This window comes from Pogoniulus pusillus, chromosome 16 (assembly GCF_015220805.1).
Source record: "Pogoniulus pusillus isolate bPogPus1 chromosome 16, bPogPus1.pri, whole genome shotgun sequence".
In the NCBI taxonomy this organism is placed as follows: Eukaryota; Metazoa; Chordata; class Aves; order Piciformes; family Lybiidae; genus Pogoniulus; species Pogoniulus pusillus.
This window is the reverse complement of record NC_087279.1, coordinates 16013859-16036070: the sequence shown is the minus strand read 5'-3', so window position 1 is coordinate 16036070 and position 22212 is coordinate 16013859. Positions and strand designations below refer to the sequence as shown.

General features: G+C 38.6%; 1 protein-coding gene across 12 annotated transcripts in view; it reads right to left on the bottom strand.

Annotated features, from left to right (window-relative positions):
- Positions 1-4602: 4602 nt before the first annotated feature.
- SLMAP (sarcolemma associated protein) overlaps positions 4603-22212 on the bottom strand; it is an 80861-nt gene continuing 63251 nt past the window's right edge. For 9 of the 12 annotated variants that reach the window (XM_064156735.1, XM_064156740.1, XM_064156738.1 and 6 more), the window contains 7 exons: positions 19902-20024; positions 19124-19198; positions 15623-15943; positions 14281-14398; positions 13082-13253; positions 11060-11194; positions 4603-6544 (listed from right to left, as the gene is read on the bottom strand). In XM_064156735.1, the coding sequence (XP_064012805.1) occupies positions 6455-6544; positions 11060-11194; positions 13082-13253; positions 14281-14398; positions 15623-15943; positions 19124-19198; positions 19902-20024 (1034 nt within the window). In that variant the 3' untranslated portion in view covers positions 4603-6454. Of the gene's footprint in view, positions 6545-7584; positions 7675-11059; positions 11195-13081; positions 13254-14280; positions 14399-15622; positions 15944-19123; positions 19199-19901; positions 20025-22212 lie in introns of all 12 variants that reach the window. The other 3 variants (XM_064156737.1, XM_064156739.1, XM_064156743.1) reach the window with 1 other exon arrangement.

The window sequence follows — 22212 nt, the reverse complement described above, 5'->3', positions numbered from 1 at the left end:
TATTGCAAAAAAAGCAGAGTACAGTAGGTTATTGGGAAGTTGTGAAGTGCTGCAATTTGGAGTCAGGCTGAATGAAAGACTATGTACAATACAACTCAGCTTTCTGTCGTGTTGTAAATTTATTCTTGTAATATTTACCATTTATGCATCCCAAGAGACATATTGCATATTTGGAACATTTAAAAGTAAGAGCCACTGTATTATTCAAGATAAGTAGATCTGTCACACAGAATTGATGACACACCCAATGAAAGTATTTCCCAGAGCGAGAATTCCTTACAAGAAATCTAAATAGAATAAACTTCATAACTGATCCAGCACAAAAAAAAAACCAACAGTAAAGCCATTCCATACTGAAGGCAGTACTTAACCACAGAGTATGTGTGTGGTGTTTCTAACACAAATCAATTTCCTAACGGAGGGTACTGAAAGAAATAGCAGCTAGCTTTTGGATAAGCTTTATTCCAATAGAACAGAATGAATGGATCACTTCACCCTTTTTTCTCAAGTTACTGATGGATACGATCAGGTGAAAAAAAAAAAGAAGTTACTTTTGGTTTAGATTTGTTCATCTTTGTCAGACAGGACGAGAGGATATGCTTGGAAGCACATCTGCATTTCCAAATCATCACCTGACACAACAATTACATCTCCGCACTAACATCTCCATTCCCAGAGTTGAGAATGGTTCAAGCGAGAGCCTCGGTTACAGCTCCCATCTCAGGGTTGCTAAATGCACGTAATCATGACCTCTGTCACCGCATGCAAGCGCAAACTCAGCACAGCAATGTACACAGACACATGCACGCCCCCCGCACTGCACTACAGCTGTTACATTGCCAGCACTGGGAATAATGCTGAGCCAATCAAGTACCCTGCAGAAGTTAAACAGAGTCGCATGAATAACTCAGAAGTGCCTTACAGAAGGAAGCAGCAGTAACAGGCAACACCAGGATGGGGCTGAGGAAAGGGTATAAATGCGGCTCTGTGGCACGCGAAGATGTAAGCGAATCACAGAGCAATCTATGGGAAGCAATGGGTACAAACTGAAGAATGCAGCACAGTTCCTGCCTGTCAAAGCACTTGAGAACTGAAATCCCACTTTGTCATTTGTTTTTTAAGTTTATTGGTGTTAAGTCCTAACTTCTGTAAATCATTTGACATTCCAAAGAAAGCGATCACTACACTACTATAACTAATAATCCAGATTAAAAACCAAAGCCAGACATAAAGGAAGCAATTATTTCATGAATGTTTTACCTGTTGTCCTGCAGGAATCTGCTCCCAGCTCACTACCACTCAACAGTGTATGAGCAACAGAGAAGCTTCAGCAGTCATTCCTGTTAAAATCTGAAAGGGCAAAAAGCCAAACCCATTGAAGTGCTGAACACTAACGGGAACACATCGTTGCCTTGCACTGCTTGCCTGCAGCGGTTTTGACCTGACAATACTGCAAAGCCAGGTACTAAATGGCTGGCGTGATGCAAGGAACGCACGGATTTGATTTACAAGATGAAAACCCAGAATCTGGAAGTCAGTGAATCCCCCCCCCAAAAAAAAAGGTTCTGGTAGACAGTCAAACAGGAATACCAGAGCAGAATATATAAAGCTTATTATCCATTTATATACTGTTAGTAAGGTAGTTACTGTAAGGACATGTTCTGCTCTGGCATCTGCTCTGCCAAAAAAAGAAAGACAAACTTCAGAAAACTCAGTTGAAAGAGCTGACAATAGAAAGAGAGATGAAGGAAAAAAATAAAATCAAGACATTCCATTTATTCCCTTCAAGTCAGATTGGAAAGTCTTTGTCATGTTATGTCAAATCCCTGCGTTAGGACAATAGTTGTAGTGGCAGAACGTGCTCCAAGAGAGATACACTGAAATTCAATGGTTGGGAGCCACAGCAAGATGAACTCTAACACAGGGTTGGGAGTTCATTTTGTTGGGTTCCTTTGAGAGAACAGCAGTTGCTCGAGTAACTTACCTACAGAGGTGACCAATTCTTTTTCTGAAGATCTTAAAGCAAGAATCCTTTTTTCCCCCCTGAATTCACTTGGTGACACTTTGTGATATCCGGTAAAGCAATCAGATAGGAATGACCTCTGCCTTTACCAATGAATGAGGATCTGAGCCTTTGATGGCCCTTACCACTGACATTTTTGTTTAATTGCTGATATGCCTTCCACTCCTGGAAGCCCATAGTCAAGTACTACAGCACTCACTGCTTTTAAAGCAGAAGCAGGTGCAAAACCCCCTCTTAGCAGAAGAGCTTGGCTCTGTGGGCAAACCCTTCCTCACTAATTTGACTAAACTGGCACAAACTAGATAGCCAGGAAGACAGGAAGAACAGGGAGATCCATATTGCAGCCCAAATCCCTACCACAGGAGAAAGGAAGAAATTCTATGTCCAGAAGCACATGTTTGGAGGCACTGGGATGAGTAAATCAGCTGGACTGGGGGGAATTCAATGCAGCTGTTCTGGAAGCAATAACCCTTCAAACAGATACAGAGGTATAAAAGTGCGAGACAGAGCATATGGCTTCTAATTCTTTCACATGATCAATTGCTAAATTAATGGAGACTAAAATCTGGAGACAGTTGCTAATGAAATACAATTGGTGGATGAAAAGACAGAGAGAGAAAAGGGCCCTGGTGGAAACCAGCCAGCCCCAGCTGCAGAGTTAGTGCAAACTATAGTGGCTTCCCAAAAGCCGTTGCAGTGACCTGGTGTTTTAAAGCACTCAGATGCTGCTGGTGGAATGAATCTTGGCAGTGGCTTTGTCATGGAAAAGATTCAAGCTGAAGAAATGATTCTTGCAAGTGGTAGAACCCTACACATTAAGGCAGGAGACATTCAAAATTCAAAGCACACTGATAATCTGAACAGGTAACACACTTCAGAAGGCTTGATTAGAAAAATAGCTTAGGAATATACGCCAAAAAATACGGACAGAGGTGACTGATTACCTTTGCTCCTGCCATCACTCTACTAATACACTAAGCCTCACTAAGACCTTTTACAAGGAAACACTGCAATATGTTGTGCAGGCTCACAATTCTCCAGTTAGCACCAAAAAAAAAAAATCCAGAGATACTGCAAGAAGGATCAGGCCAAGACTCTGGCAGAAGGCATTTAATTCACCTACAAGGATCAGGTAAGCTACACTGTGTTTTTTTATATATTGAATAATTATCTTTTTAATTAAGAGTCCTCCTGTTGTAGTCTCAAATTCATCAGAACTCTTCTACTTTTTTAAAGGTACCTCAGTCAGGGTACCAGGAGAAAACTGAAGTGTTCAAATGTTTTATGATACTGAAACTTCCAAACTGAACTAGCAGCTGATTCAGACCAATTTTTCTAGTATGAGGAATGTTTTTAAAACCTCAACCTTCACTGAAAGCTTAGAGCTTATTTCACAAGTGTCTCAGATATTTGTGAAAAGTTGCTCTTGCTACACTGACTCCAAGGCTCAGCTAATCAAGCCTCACAACTAAAAATGACCCAAATCTGAATATGAAAGAGCACACACATTTACCACAAACAAATGCAATGACAAAAAAAGTTTATGCATAGAGTACTTGTGAAATAACTAACTCCCCACTCGCTGCTTTAGTATCAAAGCACTCAAGAACAGCAGCTTCCCAGTTACCAATCCTTCTCCAGGGATTCTCACAAGAGAGTGAAGTGTGCATTTGAGCTCATTCCTGATCATTTTGAACATGCAAATATCAAGAACTCCTGGAGGGGTACTGCATTAGGGAACCACGGGTATACTTGTATGCACAGCCCCCATGCAATGTGTACTGTGCACCTGTGTATACAATGTAACTATGCACACATGCACATCATTACGTTAGAAATCTTTCTCCTTTAGTACAACCACATAGGGTCTCAAGCCTCATCTGTCTGATGTTCTAAAGATTTCTGAACATACAACATTCGCCCTTAATACAAGAGGAAACTCAGGTCACAGGCAGCATTGCTCAGTATGGGACACCGACTAGCAGTGCAGGCCTGCCCTGAGGTTGTCCCAGGGACCTTGGCACCTTTCCTGCTGCCAGCCAGGTGAGACTGCTGCTCCACCAGGCTCCACTCCACCTCCTCGCACCATGTCTACATGCTACCAGCACGGAGGAAGACACAGAATCCACTGGCAAAGAAACAGTAGCTGAATGAGAGGTGAATAGGGAGTTCAGGATGCTGAAGCAGCAGCATGAGGTTCCCTTCCCCTAGAAAGGTCTTCTACTACTGAACCCTATCTGCAGCCACTGCTCCTCCAATCTCACAATCCCTGCCACAGGCACGATCCACCCTTCAGTCCTGAACACTTATTTCCCCACCATCACAATTTCCCAAGGATCCCAAGCCTTCCATTGCTCTCTCTACTCCCTTCCTCCCTGCCGAAATACACTGACAGGAGAGAGATCAGCTAAACAAAAACTTAAAACCAGTGCAAATGTGAAATATAAGATAAAAAAAAAAAGTCTTTTGCTATTACTGGACATGCTGCAGACACTGTGCCTAGTAACTGTGGCAATATCTAGCGCAAAAGAAACTTAGCATGAATCTTGTTTTCAAATGACATTCAACTCAAACATGCATAGGGAGAGTAAAGTTATTTTATTAAATCATGCACATCACATGTGTTAGTGCAAATAGTTTAATCTGTACTCCAGAAATTCTATTGTATTTTTATATCTTTACAAAATAGATTTAAAACAATTATTTACTTTAAAAAAATGTAATTCTGAAGTTAAGCATTTCAGAACAATATTTGCAATAACCTATATACAAGAGGTACTAAGTACCACTGGCATACGAGTGTTCTGTGGTTGGATGGCTTCCTGCAACTGAAAAGGATGAAATGAATGAACTTAATGACATTATTTATTTTCTATAAGTCACTTGTGGACTATTTTTTCCCAACTAATTATCCTCCCATTAGCAAACCCCATGTAACTTAAGACAGAACCTTTAAAAGATAACGACCCTTAGAACCTCACAAACAAAATTATATGCTAAATTTCTATTTAAATATTTCAACTATCTGTCGATTGCCATAACATTCTTTAAAGCCAATTGAATTGTTAAGACTACCTCCCTATTTCAAAGTTTCCTTTAGCAGAGCCATTTTACTTGACCATTCTTTAGCATCTTATTTAAGTCTTCAATAAACTTTTTGGACAGAACTGTTGAGCTGAACAAGACAACTACAGTCTACATTTAATTCAGCACTAACTACAGTGATTCCCACCACAAGTCAGCAAATAGCAAGTTAATAGTACTTAGATAAGGAAAATAAACTTTGTAATGGGGACCACTGCATCATACAGCCACGTGATGTGGATGCACAAGATGTTACTACCAAATTAAAACCATCACCTGACACAACTTCCATCAGGTGTATGACTCCAATTTTGCAGTATCTGACGTATCTTGGATTCTTTAATCACAGATGTACTGTAGCAGTTCTCTTAACAAAGTTACGTCAACAAAAGCTTATCTAAAGAGCCTCTCCAGCTCAAGTCAAGAAGTATCAAATGACTGAAAAAATAGATTGATACATGTGATATGTGAGGAAGTATTCATACTTTTAAAGAATGGATCTCTTTAAATATATGAAATTTAATAAATTACATTCAAACTAAAGTTACCGTAAGTTGAATCACCGCACTACGTCCATCAAATGACCCAATACTTGCTCCCAGAAATACCTTAGCTCACTCAAGAACACACACATGCTTACACTCACACACGCACACACTAAATACCTTAGGCTGCTCTTTACCATCAATATCTCTATCTCTTTAAGGCTGCATATGAATTGTGTTTATTCCCAGAAATCATTAATAAAGCAACCCTTATCAAAGACAAATATGCTTCCTTCAAAAGGCGTGATAAGAGAAGTTTTTGTAAGTCTTGTTCCCAACAGCTCAGTGACTAACAGCAAGTAAAATGATATACAAGTTTTTGGAAGAAAAAAAAGACTAGAAAGAAAGTGTACTGAAAGGCACTGAGCACACTGCATCTGTTTGCCAAGGATCTGCAAGGTTACTTGGCTTGGGTGTCCAATCAGAAATATGTTTTCCTTTTAAATCTGGCAATCAGACTCTAAAGTATGTGTCCACAACCCTAGCCATTATAAATAATTTGGTACCAAGAAGCCTACTTTAGGCCATCATTATAGTATTCAGAATCCCAACATACTAATTTAAAACTTGCATGAAATTGTAAGCAAAAGTATTGCTCACAGTACGATGAATCACAATTTTATTCCCTCTTTATAGACAGATACATTTTATACAGTTTAAAGCAAATGACCCTACTGCTGTTCTCACGCAGAGCTGTGCTGTATTAAGAGGTAAAAAGGAAGATAATTAATCTGTTTTCCCTCAGTATATGAATGTTGCCAGCTTCTAAAGGGAGGACGGTGTATGGATTCAACAACAGTTCTCATGGAGAAGCTCTGGTTAGGCCTGGGTACAGCACCACGGCTGTTACAGCAACCAAAGCTGCCATCACAGGCATCCAAGGCCATTGTCTCTGTGTGGAGAGAAAAAAAAAATCAATATCATATTTGTTCTAATTCATACTAACCAGTTCACCCCGTGGTTCCTGAAAGTCTTGAGTACCTGTTGATAGGCATCACTACAACATTACCCACGAGCCCTACTGCAGGCTAGCCCTGACATAGAGCATCACAGTAAACCGTGGTTCTCTAGCAAAGGGCACTCCACAACTCTTCACGGCTGAGCATCATCAGGAGAACTTTTGGCAGTGCCGTATTTCCAGCTTCATTACTGTATGCACCTCAAAGAAATCTGCTATTAGATGTGAGGGCTTAAGATGTTTAAAACATCACTTGTGCCAAGTAATTGCTACACACAGATTTAGGCAGCACTGACATCTTTAACTTAGCTTTTCAATGTTTAAATGCAGCTCTATGAAGTTAGTTTGTAGCAGATCCTAACATTGTCTCTAATAGACTGTCCCAACATTCCATGACAACAACGGCATTTTAGGAGGAGGACACACTGAGAGACGTTAGAGGAAATGCAAGCTGAGAGTTGAGAATACAAACCAACCACCTATTTCTCATCTTGTCTTGTTTTTTTCCATCTTCTTCATATCAACAGTAAGAAAAATTGAAGTTTAGAGCCAGAGAGGAATTTCTTAGTCCATAAATAGGAACAAAAGTTTGTTGATATCTGTTATTATTTAGAGGCAAACTCTTCATTTTTCATAGTTAATTAAGCAATTAAGTTTTCTTACAAGCCCTGGCATCACAGCATTGTGCAAAAGGTAGCCCACTGGCTCAAGACAAACTGAAACCAAGTTAGATGGGGCACATTCAGGACCAGTTAGAACAACAGCCATTGTTAGGATTAAGGAAATCACACAGATGTTAAATGATTAGTTGATCGCTCACCTTGTCAGTATTAACGGAATGGCATATTAAAATGAAGGGTTTGCTTCAGGTGAAGGAATACCTGTGAGCATTTCACCATGCACTATTTTATACAGAAATGGCACGAACAGGTGAGAGGGACAAACATACATTGACTGAACAGTAGTGCTTGTACCTTTCGCTACCACAATGGGCCGTAACACCAATACAGGAAAGCCAGGATTAGGCCGATGAATACGGCTGGGACGGGTTGTAATATGGAAGGCTAAAGAAGGGAAGGGATATTAAAAATCACTTTGTGCTATAAATCAATCAGGTAACGATGATTTAGAGAGGGGAAAATAAGTCAGTGAGTTTTGTTTTAATTGAAATGTATTAAAGACGTCTAACACAATGCACTATTATCTCGTGTGGTATACAAAGTTAGTACACCGTTCTACTCAAATGAACAGGGATGTCTAAAAATCAAGGGAAGTAAGCAGAAAATGTTCTAAGAAACCTCTTGTCACAACTTGGAATTTAGCACTTACAAACAAAACTGATGGCCTGTATTTAGTGTTATAGTTGGTTTTAATTTTTCTACATAATGGAGAATCCCATCTGGATTTCTTAAGGTATCAAGGTTCACACCAGATACTGAATTTTTCATCTATTACTACTTAGCCTTTCCCACTCTCCATCACCAGCCACCAGGAAAAGCCATCTTTTTCCTCCCTTAGTGAATCAATTGCAACTACGTCCACAGGCAAACCCAGTAGTTGAGACATTTCTATGAAATAATAAGATGACTGCACAATCAACACTAAGGCATTTTAATTCATGTGTACTTCCCAGCTTTAGAGATACCACAAGGATCAGCATCTCCAGCAGGTCTGCAGAACAAACACAATGCTGAAAGTCTATCAAATGCTGCAGCTGGGCTAAATTACCAGCTGGCCAGCATGCAGGCTCCTTCGCTTAGAAGCTTCTACACATTTTCTCAGCTATGTTCAATTAACAGTAAACTGCTTGACATTGTGGATGGACAGCCTCTGTCCTTAGTATGATAAATTAAAAGCAAAAATGGACTGAAATTCTTTTTCAGCTGTCCTTAGAAGATATCTGCTTTCTCTGTATTGTAGCCTATATATTTGTGCACACACAGACACACAGAGGTTAAGTTCAAACCATGCTAAATACTGCGAGAAACGTTTTGTGCAGAAGCCACCTTGATTTTATCCAGTCAAATAAAAAAACCCAAGCATTTGAAGAGTTTCCAAAAGACTGTGATTCATAAATAAAAATCTCATCCCGTTATCCATTTGTAGCAGTTAATCACAGACCCTCCAATATGGTTCAAAACACAGGAATCTTAGAAAGAACTCTATTTTTTGCCATACAACTCAAATTTGGTTTAATCAAGGCAAATATTTTAATAGAAAAACTATGTGTAATGATTGAAGTAATTTTCATGCAAGATTATTTTTGTGTCATTGGTGCCACGAATCAGAGTGCCACCTTCCCACAGAAAGCACGTTGGTAGGAATAATCACAGCAGTGTTCAAAAAAAGCATCAGAAGTCAACCAGAGCAGCCAAGGTTCTCAAACCAGTCACAAAAATAAATCTAACAGAAAAAGTGCATCAGGAAATCATCAGTGACTACAAGCATGCAAGCACATGTAGTACACCACACCGCTAAGCGTTCCAGGACACAACACTAATAAGAAAGTAATGTTTAAATTATATCCCAAATGGAGTCTTGTCTTCTCTAGAGTTGTTTGTACACTGAAAAAATGTCATGGTTTTTGTTTGGCTTTGGTTGGGTGGTTGTTTTTTTTTTGCTGTTTAAGTTAAATGTATTCATGACTATTGCATGTTGACAAATGAAACAGATGATACATTTCTTCCACCGCAGAATGTTAAATTGCCTCCAAACAAATTCTAAGCCTCAACAATATATAACAGATCTCCTTATTGTTGAGGAGCATATCACTAGGTGATTCATGAAAAATGTGCATCTCATAGAATCTGGATGCAAACTCAGATACAGAGGAGTCACAGAAAGGAACAAATCCCACAGTGACTTGCATTGCTCTGTGGGCCACTGTCCTCGGAAATGAAGTAACATTTTATCACTCCAGCATAAGGGGACAATGGTACGTGAAATATTTGACCTTGGAACTCGGCCCAGCACCCATGATGCTTCAAATAACCCACAAGATAGATGCCTTCTACAGTACTGACTGTGACTAATCCTTCCTAAACAGCAAGGTTGTCCTGAATGGCCTTATATGGCTGGATGCTCCTGATCTCCAAGTTTCAACTGTAATAGCTAACTCCTCCTCTGGAAGCAGATTGTGGCAGTTGCTGTGGATCCTGAACTCATTCCAATACTCACCTTGAACTGTTCCTAAAGTTCCCTTTAGCTTGCAAGCTTTTCCACTTTCAAGAGCTCCAACTCCCTTGGAAGTAGCTCTTCCCTCCACTATCCTCTTTTTTTCATTGATCGTTTTAAGTCTTGGGTTAATATTTTTAACCAAACAGAAAATTTCACCTTGACAATTATTTATTCAGTGTCATCTCTTCTATTACAATGGGTTTTTTTCCTGGTTGTTTCTGACTACTTTAACTCAGTGTTATCTGAGCACTGGAGGAGAATTCTAAACAGGAAGCAGGTTTCAACAGAATTAAAACATCATATTCATGAAAACATGGCTGAAAAAAAGTGGAAAGGGCTTTTAAGTTCTTTAAATCTTTGACAGGTTCAAGGATTACGTTCAGTAATTGGCTATTTTACAAACTTTGGGTATCTAGCAGCCAGTCAGTTTTAAAGGATGGCACCTGTAAAACTTTCCTCACAGTCAGAAAGAGTTTTCCAAAAGGCCATTACAGAGCATCCATTATTCTCCTATTTTGTAATGTCCACACTACAGTTGTTCACCCTGTACTGATCATAGAGGCAGTACAGGAAGACTATTAATAAAGCCAGTCATACCAGGGTCAAGATGAGGCTATCGCCACCTCATAACATTTGGAGGATTTCAGAAGTCTTGAGTAGAAAAAAAAGCTGTCAAGAGCTGTGAACTCAGTTCTAATGATATAACCTCTTAAATTCATTGCAACAGAAGAGAATGTATTTTCATTAGGGAATAGAAAGGACAGTTGAAGTGCACTGTTCAAAGCATGAACTGATCAGGTAAAATCACCGTTAAGAAGCATGAACCAGAGTAATAACAGAGCATCCACTGTAACAAATGATAATAAAATAAAAGCATCCTAAAAAGGATTGCTTAACTCATTTGGATAAAGGTTTCTCAAATTTACATATATCATTTTCTGATATTAAATAGTTTTATGTAGCTCTGGCTCATTAGCATTTAAGACAGAAGTTTTCAGGAGAGCAGATATCTAAGGCCACATTTAAAACAGTCAGACAACCGTAAATCGAATTTGCATGCATATTGTAACAGGTTTAAGATGCACAAATTTACACAGGCAGTACCAGAGTGGAACTTTCTATGTAACACAGCACACAGCTTCTCATGGTTGTTTTTTAATTCATTTGTGTGTTAAAGTCTGTCCTTTTCTATTTGACACTGACATAGTCCCTCAGTCAGCAGAACTGTCAGTATCATAACCTGACTCCCCCATGCATTTTGTACAAACTTACATTGTTTCCTTTTTCTTGTAGCAGCTTCAGGTTTTCTTGACACTGTTTGAGCTCTTCTGTGAGCGACTGGTTTTGTTGTTCAGCCATCTCATACTTCGCCTTCAGCTCTGAGAGCACAGTCTGTGTTCTTTCATACTAAAGACAAAGAGAAAACAGTCTGCAGACTCCTGGACATCCAACACATGCTTACATTTGCCCAGTGCACAGTTTGCTTTCCTGTTGTCTGCCCGGATGAACTTGCCCTGGATCAGTACACTCTTTTGAAAAGCAGAGTAGAAAAAACTTAGTTTAATTTTTTTTTCTAAATGAAGGTTTTTTTTCCCTGACTTTCAAGGGCTAAGAGCACTAACAACAAGAAACATGAAGTAAATGCAAGGCCCTAGTTCAACTCTCATACCATAAAGTTACTCATTATCATGTTGGAAATTACTGTAAAACCTATGAAGACATGACAAGAAATGGGAACAAGGAGTCTGTTATGTTTAAATAGTGTCTTGCATCTAAGCTTAGCTTAAATACCTACACCAAGCAGGAGCAAAAACCAACACACTACATGAAGCAAAACCTTTTCCCTCTGAGCTAACTCAAATGTAAGAGTAAGGCATTAAAAAACCATTCTGCCTTACTACAGTCATGTCATAATCCTCCACAGTGTGGGTCAGCACAAGCCATACTGGGTAAGTGTGTCAAGTTCCTGCACTGTGAGCAGGTTCTCCATGTTTAAATTCACATTAGTTTTTTTCTATAGATCACAAGCTGACTAGTAGTCCTCATGAAAGGGACTAATAAGGACAGAATCAATGACTTTCAGTACTGGTATTTACAATGAACGTAAGAGATCTGGCATCTTGAGAAACACACCTGATTACAAACCCACAGACTCTGTTTTTCATATTCTGAAAGTGGGCCATGGATGAATTAATCACAAAGCAAAGCACAGGACAGGATCATAAAATAAACTTAAAAGCAGGGAATGGCAAAAAATTCACTTGAAATCCTCATAAAAACAAGTCATTGTTGGAGACTGTGGCCTTCTTGCAGACAGTATTTTGAGGTAAGGCAGACAAAATTCATGGTCAAAAAGCCAGCTTTTCCTTAATGCTTGCTGATCACATTCAGCAGCCTAGCAATCCAGTAAATTGAAAGGAGGTCTTTGTGAAAAATGGGTATTCTCACTGTCAAACAAGAGTTCAACTAAGAAGATCAGATTGAACTAAAAGAAAAAAATAACTAAGAAAATAATTTTGACTCATAACTGCTAATGAAACTCTGTACCACCACGTTCAGGAAGACTCTGAATAAGGGTTTACCTACCTGAACAGCTTGTAAGTAACTTCACTAGGGCATTGCACAAAAAGTAAACTTTAGGAAGCTTCCAAAACACATGCAAGTCATTTTACCCAAAATACTCTGACATTTCATCTCTAGCTTCTATATTGTTAGCTACCATAAAAGCACTTGAAACATTTTAGTATGTCCAGAGAAGGGTGACAAAGCTGGTGAAAGGCCTGGAACACAAACCCTATGAGGAGAGGTTGAGGGAGCTGGGGTTGTTTAGCCTAGAGAAGAGAAGGCTCAGGGCTGACCTCATTGCTGTCTACAACTACCTGAAGGGAGGTTATAGCCAGGTGGGGGTTGGTCTCTTCTCCCAGGCAACCAGCAACAGAAGAAGGGGACACAGTCTCAAGTTGTGCCAGGGGAGGTATAAACTGATATTAGGAGGAAGTTCTTCCCAGAGAGAGTGATTGGCATTGGCATGGGCTGCCCAGGGAGGTGGTGGAGTCACCGTCCCTGGAGATGTTCAAGAAAAGCCTGGATGAGGCACTTAGTGCCATGGTCTGGTTGACTGCATAAGGCTGGGTGCTAGGTTGGACTGGATGAGCTTGGAGGTCTCTTCCAATTTGGCTGATTCTATGACTCTAATACTCATGCTACATTACTAGAAATTTCAGATTCTTCATTCTATTTTAAAAATTCAAGTTATTTGGCATTATATTATTTCCAAGCAGAAATGTTTGTTACCTCTTTCTGAAAATCTTTTGCTTGACTCTCAGCTTCACTGAGTTGACTTTTTAGACTATCTGCATCCCGTTGATGCTTTTCTCTCAAAGACCCCATCTGACTTTCAAGTTCCTTTCGAGACAGTTCCAGAACACTTATATTGCTGGTTAGTGCCAAACTCTGTTTCTGAGAGCTGAAAAACAACATCCAATTGCTTCATTAGGTTTGCTAAATTTAAACAAAACAGAGAAATTTTTAAAAAAGCATTTTCAATTCTCCAAAGATTAGTTTTATTTAGTAAGGAAATATCAGCTTAGAGCAACCATAGAACTACAGACTGTCACTGTCTCCCTACACACAGCACTGACAGAAAAGACAGGCCTCAATCTTGCTTTTGACCAGATGCATGCAGCTTAGTGTGTATAATTAAAGAAAGTAAATAATTATCTAAGCACGGTGGTAAAATTCAGATCTTCAATAAAACAAAGCTGCTGTCCCGCATTTAATTTGCAAATTAAATACCAATATCTGAAACTGAACAGCAGTATAATAATGGCAGATGAAGGAGTAAGAGAAATGACTTCCAGACAGAAGATTTAGATAGTCATTAGCAATACCATGTGCTCAAACAGCAACAATATAAGAGAATACAAACACTCTTGCACTCTAAAATCCTTCTCAAAACCTAGTATGGCACTTGAGATAAAAAGATGTGCATGTTTCTATGAAGCAAAGCATGATCTAAAATACTCTCTCTATACATGATTGCTATTCATAATGTGACAGGCTTCTGCTTCTGTGAGACTCCATACTATCCGAGAATCATTTCCCAACTCTGAATGCTGAGAACATTTTAGCCTAGGAAATGTATGTCATTTTTTAATCTTTTAAGTAAAAGAATAATGTCTAAATAACTCTGCAACATATGCTTCCAAGTCACTAAAAGCAGTGAAATAACTCAAGTTACCTTCTCACAGTATACCATTACTCATAAGTAATAAAGAAGCACTTGCAGAGTAGAGCATGAAAAAAACCAGCCTGGAGTAACAATTTGGCATGATAGCAAGCATTCAGCCCAATACTGTCATACAAATAAAATTTCAATACATTCATCAGACACTCAGCACTTTTTGGGAAGAAAAAAAAAACCCAAAGCAAACCAAAACCCTCCCTTTTCAGCTACTCTAATGCTTTGCCAGACAAATCCACCATGCCCTTACCTAGAAAGCTCCTTCTCTTGTCGCTGAAGTTCAGATGCAAGTGAAGTATTTTCCTTCCTTAGTGTAACACATTCTGCTTCCAGAGCACTCCACTCTGCTTTCAACTTTTCAAGTTCACCTGTAATTAATGAAATTTAATTTAACTGAGTAAAATCATTCCATCACTGCTTCAAACAGCTAGGAAATGGAAGAAAAACTGGTACTGCTCATAGATTTCAAATACATTCGGTTGAATTCTCTCACATGCACCTATAAAACATTGCAACATCTTCCACTGTTATGAGGTTTGTGAGTCGTTAAACAAGCCACTGCTTGCCCTTTTTTTTAATGCACACTCTATTTCTAAAGCAGAAAGGAAGAGAAAATAGTCTGCTTGTGGGTCTACTCCACTATTTTAGAAACAATGTCAGAAAACTGTATTTGAAGAAAGCAAGTTCCTAGACTTGAAAACAACAAGCAGCTACCATGTCTGTCCCACAAGCAACAGAACGTTTAAAGAAATAACTAAAGGGCGAAAGTCACATCTTTGAAATTGATCAGCCTGGTAAAAAAGACATAAATATCAGTATTACACTTCTTAGTAATGCCACAACAGAGACTGGAGTCTGAAGTAGAAAAAAGTTTCTCCAAGAACTTTACAAAGATCAACTCATTCTGAATTTGAAGTGCATTTTACATGTCAGTTTCTCTGTAGCATGAACAAAAGTTTCAACAAGAGCTTTCAGCCTGTTAGCAGATTCTCCAAGACCTGAGGTTACAGACCTGCAGTAGGAGCTCTCACAGCCCTCACAGGTGAATTATAGGTAAAGTGAAATGCAAATGAACGATTCTAAAGGAAGCTTTGTGCTGGCTCTGCACAACATGTTGGTATGTTTCTAGGTCATGTGTCCAGATCAAATTTTGAGCTGGTATCGACAATTTTATTAAGCCATAAAATCCAGTTATTTGTCTTGACTGAAGCTTTGCTAGAAAAAATGAAAGGTCAGAAGGTACCTATTTAGAGGTTTAAATTATAGAGAAGTTAGACAAATCCCCTTGGAAATCGGTGGCAGTACCAATCCCTCAAACAGCACAAGTCTTACACCTTTTCTACGAGGAATTATACTGAGTTGACTCTTGACATCAAAGCGTATATAAGCTAATTTAGGCACAACTGGCAATTACTATTTAATGAAGCACACCTAAAAAGCTTTTGTACACAAGCCTTGATAGATAAACATGCAGACAAAGAAAATTACTATAGAGAGAGACAGAAAAATTGTGACTTGGATAACTGACATTCATCAGCTTGAGAAGGATGCTGCTGTTAGTGCTGGCCTGTAACATCCTTTCAAATGAGTACCTTTCAAGCGAGTAGCCTCTTCCTTATGCTGATCCTCACACTGCTGGCAGCGGAGCTGAAAACTGGCTTGCAGACTGATAATCTCTTTTTCATAATCTGAGGCATCTTTCCGCCACCGTTCAAGTTCCGCTTGCACTGTCCGCAGCTCGCTTTGCAGTGCGGAAATGTCGACATCTCTCTCTGATGCTGTCTTTTCTGCTACTTGTTGAAGTGACAAGATTTCATTTTGAGCACTGACTAATTCATTTCGAGTGCTTGAGATTTCATTCTCCTTTTCCTCACGAAGATTCTCGATATCTTCCTGTAACTTCCGCAGCTGAGCTGGAAAGCACACGTTCATGTTAACGTGAAAAAACCACTTCTACAGAACATATAAACCACTTTGCTCAACAAAGCTTTCTATGGGCTGGGATGGGGGTGATGCTAAAGCAACTCTCCAAAATCTGAAACTAAGGATTAGATTCAACTCATTGTAAGCAAAACATTATAGAATGAGAAGACTGTGAGGTCCAGGGACAAGAGTGAAAATCAGAGAAGCTTTCTTGCAATCCAAAAAGCTGCAAAGCTAAAGTGGAAATGTTTTTCTGTTCAGGAGTTGGCCTGTGATGTCTACAAATGTTTGTGGCACAGAGTTTAATTTCTACTCCAGTATCAACATGCACTAAGGAAATAAAAATTGCCTCTCCTCAAAAACGATTTTTCAAAGGGCAAGACTGATCCTGAGTTCAAAGGGACAGCTTCAGCTTACTGTATAAGCAGTCACACAGAACCACAGAACCAACCAGGTTGGAAGAGACCTCTAAGATCATCCAGTCCAACCTATCCCCCAGCCCTATCCAGTCAACTAGATCATGGCACTAAACGCCTCATCCAGTCTTTTCTTGAACATCTCCAGGGATGGTGCCTCCACCACACATATAAAAGGAAAAAGAAATTCTAAAGTAAAGAAAACTTGCACTGAGAAAAAACGCCCACAAAGTTCTTACTATCGTTTGAAAACAAAGTTTAAGATACTGTAGAGGGTCAGAAACACATTTATAGTTTTGTTTCAGAAGCAAAAGGCAGAAAGAGGACAATGGCAGGAAAGGAAGATAACCAAGGCTGAGTAACCTTCCTAAATTACTTGTTCATTTTTGTTCTCTCAGTCATTAGAGAAGATGAGACAGAGAATGTGAGCGACTTTTGCCATAAGCTGATAGAGCAAAAAAGCTGCTCAAGGGAGACTTCCACTTCCAAGACTATAGTTGGATGCTTTTCAGCAGCTACACATAATGTAGGCAGGATTCACATACAGGTACAATCTAGAAATTTTGCTGTTAGTTGATACACAGTGAAGAGGAAAAACACAATCTCTTTTTTCACCCTTCTCTAAACAGGCTCCAGCAAGACATTTAGCTCATCAGATAAACTAAAGAATTCCACACAGTGGAAGAAAAAGACAACATAGGAAGAAAAATCAGATAATTACTATATATTGTAGAACAGAAGAATTATTATAGACAACAGTAAGTTGGATTTCACAGCAACTCTAAGATGAAACAGTCTATATGTTCCATAACAGACATTTGCAGCATGAGTTTTTAAAAGCATGTGAACAACATGAGGCTTACTACCATCTCCTTTGTTTGGCAACAGTTTCTACAGGTTCATGCTAACAGAATGGCTAGTTACAACTTGTTACCTGTTAAAATTTCCCTTTTCATGTATCCTTACATTAGAAGCCATAAACCAATCTACCAAAACCAAATGTTACCATAATACCAAGAACAGTAACTTGATAATACAGCAAGTGCCCATTAATGAGCCAACTCCCTATCTTTTCAAGCAAGATCTCCCAATATTGTTTTCTTCATCAAGCCAAGCTACATTTCTGCTTCTCAGAAATGGCAATGTGTGAAAAAAATCTGTTAGGTTTTTAACTTCTGTCTGCATTACTTCTGAAGAATCCTTGCTTAAAATATTCAGGCATGAAAACAAGCATGGCATGGACTGAAAATTCAAACATATTCAAGCATTTCTAAAGTTCAGTAGAGCTGCAGAAACAACTTAAGAGGAAAATAACTACCAGCAATATTAGAATGGTTTGTTTCTAAAGCACTGGATATAATAGGAGAGGCCAATTAGTAAAAAAGCTTCCACTACATCTTTTATGTAAGCCATTACCTCATCCAAATTGAATGCTTCACTTATTTTTTTTTTAAAAGCAATAACAAGTAACTTGAATTTCCTTGCTTTATTTATCTGTTCATCTAAAGAATTTCACACCTAGAGACAGGATCTCAGTTATTTCTGTGTTATTCTATGACAAACATATAAAGTCACGCAGTACTGATTGGCCTAAAATGTTGATTTAGTGAAAGCACCTCAAGAAATGTTACCACATGAAGTTAAAGGGATTTTTTTTCTCCACTACTATTCTCAGAGGTTGCCAAGAGAGAATCTTGACAACCTTTCCCAAGTTGTAAAATACATCACACCCTAAAAGTCTGGGAAGCAGCAAACACATAATAAAAATCAGAACACTGTGAACTACTGTGGATAGAGAAGAGGAAACATCAGGCAAGACCTAACTTTGGGGTGAAGAAAAGTCAGTAATGAATTGACATGAGGTACCCTGCAGTTAAGTTTGGCTCCATCAAGCTTCTACTTTAAGTCTTCTTTTTTCCCCTCTCAAAAAAGAATCAGTATCTACTCAGAAATAACTATCAAATTCTCATTTCTACATTTTTTTACTTAGAGAATTTTCATTATTAGGAGGATAAGATTCAAAGTTAAATTGCTCCTCTTGCTCTGAAAGTTATTATGCAAACTCTTTCTTAAAGGAACAAGGGCAGAGAACATGAAAATTCTTTGTCAACATTCATATAAAATAGTGTAACAGGTATCTTCAGTGTAACTGGTATGTGACAGTACTACACAACAAACTACTGCCCACAAGGTAATTTGCTAAAGTTACTTTCGTCTCCTAAGAAAGTGAAGACTGTCAGTCTGTCTTCCTGTCTGCTTATTTGCCTTGCAACCATTTTTGGGTCCAGACCAAATCATATGCTGACGAGGACTCCAAGGTATCAAGCTCCTATAAGTTTCATAACAATCCATGTCTGAAGGGATGTTCAAACTAATGCTTGCTTTAAGGAAGTCATAATATAACCCTTCCTGGTCACACGGCTAGACAGCCTCTTGACCAATGAGCCCAGGCTGACAAGTTAACATGATGCAGAACAGGTGACACAGGAAGTTATGCAAGTCTGCTACTATTACTCAGGGCTGAAAAAAAAGTCTTCTAGTGTCTGCTAAATGATACTTCTTGCATCTTCTAAATTATTAAAATCATAGGTATTGATAGGAAACATTTCACAGTAAAGTTCAAAGATATGGTAAAAGATAGCAGATTTAAAACATACACTCAATTAACATTTCCTTAATTACTGTTCATGATTCCTTGGAAATAGCCAAAGCTATATATTCTCAAGAAGAGTGGGATGAAAAAAAATTTCCTACCTTGCAGAACATTTATTTGCTTGTTGGACTCTTCAACTTGAGCTCGATAAGCTTTTCTCTCTTCTTCCAATAGAGCTATAAATGAAAGTGAAAATGTGTCCAGAAGTTTGTTAGTAAGAAGTATTTCAGCTGTGCAATTAATTTTAGTCACAGCTTCCTCTTAACTGAAAAGATTAAAACAAAGCTAGTAACTGTGTAAGTAGTTTAATAAAATGTTAATATTAAGATATTATTAATATCTATTATTGTGGTAGTATTATTTGGAAATTAATAATCTGTTGCCTGACCCAAAACTTCCATCTGTGCTAAACGCAAACTGGTAGGGGAAGAGAAAAAAAAGCAGCTGTAAATATACCCAATAAAAAACACTGAACAATATGCAGTTAAACTGGACTACACTATTTCCTGTCAGAAACAATCCACAGTTTTACTGAGGATAATGACACAACTACATATCTGATAAGATAATTTAAACAAAGAACTACAATGAATACAATAAATTATGTGCATTATCTGACTGCAATAGAGAACAGGATCTTAAAAATGAAATCTGTGGAGTTTAAGTATGTATTTTCTGGTTTGTCTCAAATCAAAGGATAGAGCTCATTGGACTGCATACAGTGTTCAGAAAATCAGAAAGTGTTTCTGACTTTCTGTGCAGATGTGAATGCTATGAAAGAAAATTATCAAACAGGCAAAAAAATGAACCCTTTTACGACTACCTGATGAATACAATTTTAATGGATAGGCTACACAACCAAGTTGATCTGGGTCTCACCTTGAAGTTCAAAGCATTTTTGTTTACTTGTCCTAGCTAGCTCTTGGGCTTCAATCAACTCCTTGTGCAGCTGCTGAATTTCTTGTTTAGCCTCAGTCTCTGATTGTGCACCCTGGAATTCATCTGATAAAAGAACATTTTCTTTAAACCATACATTTGTACAACAGTTTAATTTGCACTGATGTGATGACTGGTGATTTTTTAATTCAAATCATCTTAAGTTAGTTCAACTCAAAATTAGATCAGGTAAGTACTAGAAGAAATTATTAATATAATTTTAAAAGGAAGAAAACATACACAAACCTCAAAATGTTCATTATATATAGCATGCAACATAAAACAACAACCCAGCAAACAGGAAGACTAAACCACCAGATAGATTGGCAAAGGTAACTGCATTGACAACAGCGAAGGAAGCACAAAACACCCCTTGACTTGGTTTACAACTTAGCTGTTTTTAAACGGAAGCTACTCTAACCCTCTCTTCTAGCCTGCACTTGTCAGCAATGACCTGTGTCCCATCTCCCAAGCCCACCCCCTCCCCAGCTCTGCTCCTAGCAGCACGTACCAGCCCTGGCAGGCAGCATAGCAGCAAATACACAGCCTCAGCCTGTCCTGAGCCTGGCTAATACCAGTCAGCTGCAGGAGATTAAGCAAAGAGTTGCTATGAACAGGTTTGCTACTGCGCAAGGGTTGGCTTCCCCCTCCCTCCGTGGAACATAACTACAAGGAGAGGGAGAAGAGAAGGAGAATTTTCTAAACCAAAATTAGAAACACAGGCTCAAGCAAAGCCTGCTCTCCTTATTTCATTCAGCTTCCTACTGAATACTAAGCTACATTTTGCCCTTTTCCCCCCTCACCATCTAAACATAATAGGTATATCTTTAAGACAATGAGATCCCTACACCTGTTATTTAAACCCTAAAGAAAAACACTGCCTCTTCCCCACAAAGTTTTGTACTAGCTAAAACACATATTAAATACTTCTCAGGCCCGTAGGAAATGATCTGCAGTTGCAGAAATAAGTATGTAATAAATAGCAGTGTCCTCTAACGTGCACACACTGGAAACTAGATGCAGTAAAGAAGAGGAAGCCAACGCTCTTGCCTACAGGCATTTGCAATGCCAGGAACTGGATCCAGGAAACTCTCATTCACTAAGTTTTCTTTATGTAGTGCCTGTGCAGAAACAGATCTGTCAGTAGCCACAAACAGCACTACCAAACCCTATAAGCAGAGGACTAAAACTTTCTGTAAAGCCTGTTAGGTCAGAAAGGTAAGAGGGAAATGAGTGAAGAAAGTCCAGCTGAGCATCGCAGGAGAGGGACAACTAAAAGGCCAACTGGTTAATAAACCTCTACCACTGTAGACCACATGGATTTACAATAAAGGCACAGTGCTCAGAATAAAACCCCCCAAAGGCAAGTTACTTTGGTTGCCTGGACCTTTCAAGTAGTAAGAAAACCCAAAACTTGTTTAGATCATCATCGTATTTTTGACACTGATACTTATCTGCATGTCACCAACTATAAATTTAGTTTTCTTCATTAAAGCAAATTGTTTATCAAATCATGCTGAAGTATGCACACTGTATCCCCGTCAGAAGAGAGGCTGGTTTTCCTGTTCTCACAATAATTAACTGGTGGGAGGAAGTAGTGCTGAAGGCACACAAGTGCTTTTAGACATTCAGAACAAAATTATGAGAGCAGAAAGAACAGAGAGGACTACATATTTCATCCAAATGCTTTCTTTTATACTTTATTAGAGTTCTAAACCCAAGTTGCTCTTTACTGAGTGTTTTTTGTTCTTGGCCTTTCATGGATAAGATTTGGGGCAATTAAGACTTCCAACACTCCTTAATGAGACCATTCAGAAGAAACTGATCAGGAAGTTGACAAATTACGTTCAAATCACGGCTGGAGAAGAAGCAGTGTCCCAAATCCAACAATGGACACCCTAAACGAACTTTTTTGGGGACAATGTTTTCCAATCAATGAAAGCACACATCATAAAAGATAACAGTGCTTCAAAAGAGATGAGGAACTCAACTTATGGGACAACAAAATCAGTTTAACAAAGGCACAATCCTGCTCAATTCCAATAGGAGAATTTCCATATATCTGACATGCTTCAGTAACTCAGAAATGTAAGTACAAGAAAATAATGGCTTTTCAATCTTAACCAAACTGAAAACTTACTTATCTCTCCTAGTTCTAAGTGAACAATTAGTGCTAAGACTCCAGTTTTGGAAAGAAAACATTATTGAGTAGAATTGCTCTATTTATATATAACAAAACTACTAAACTATTACC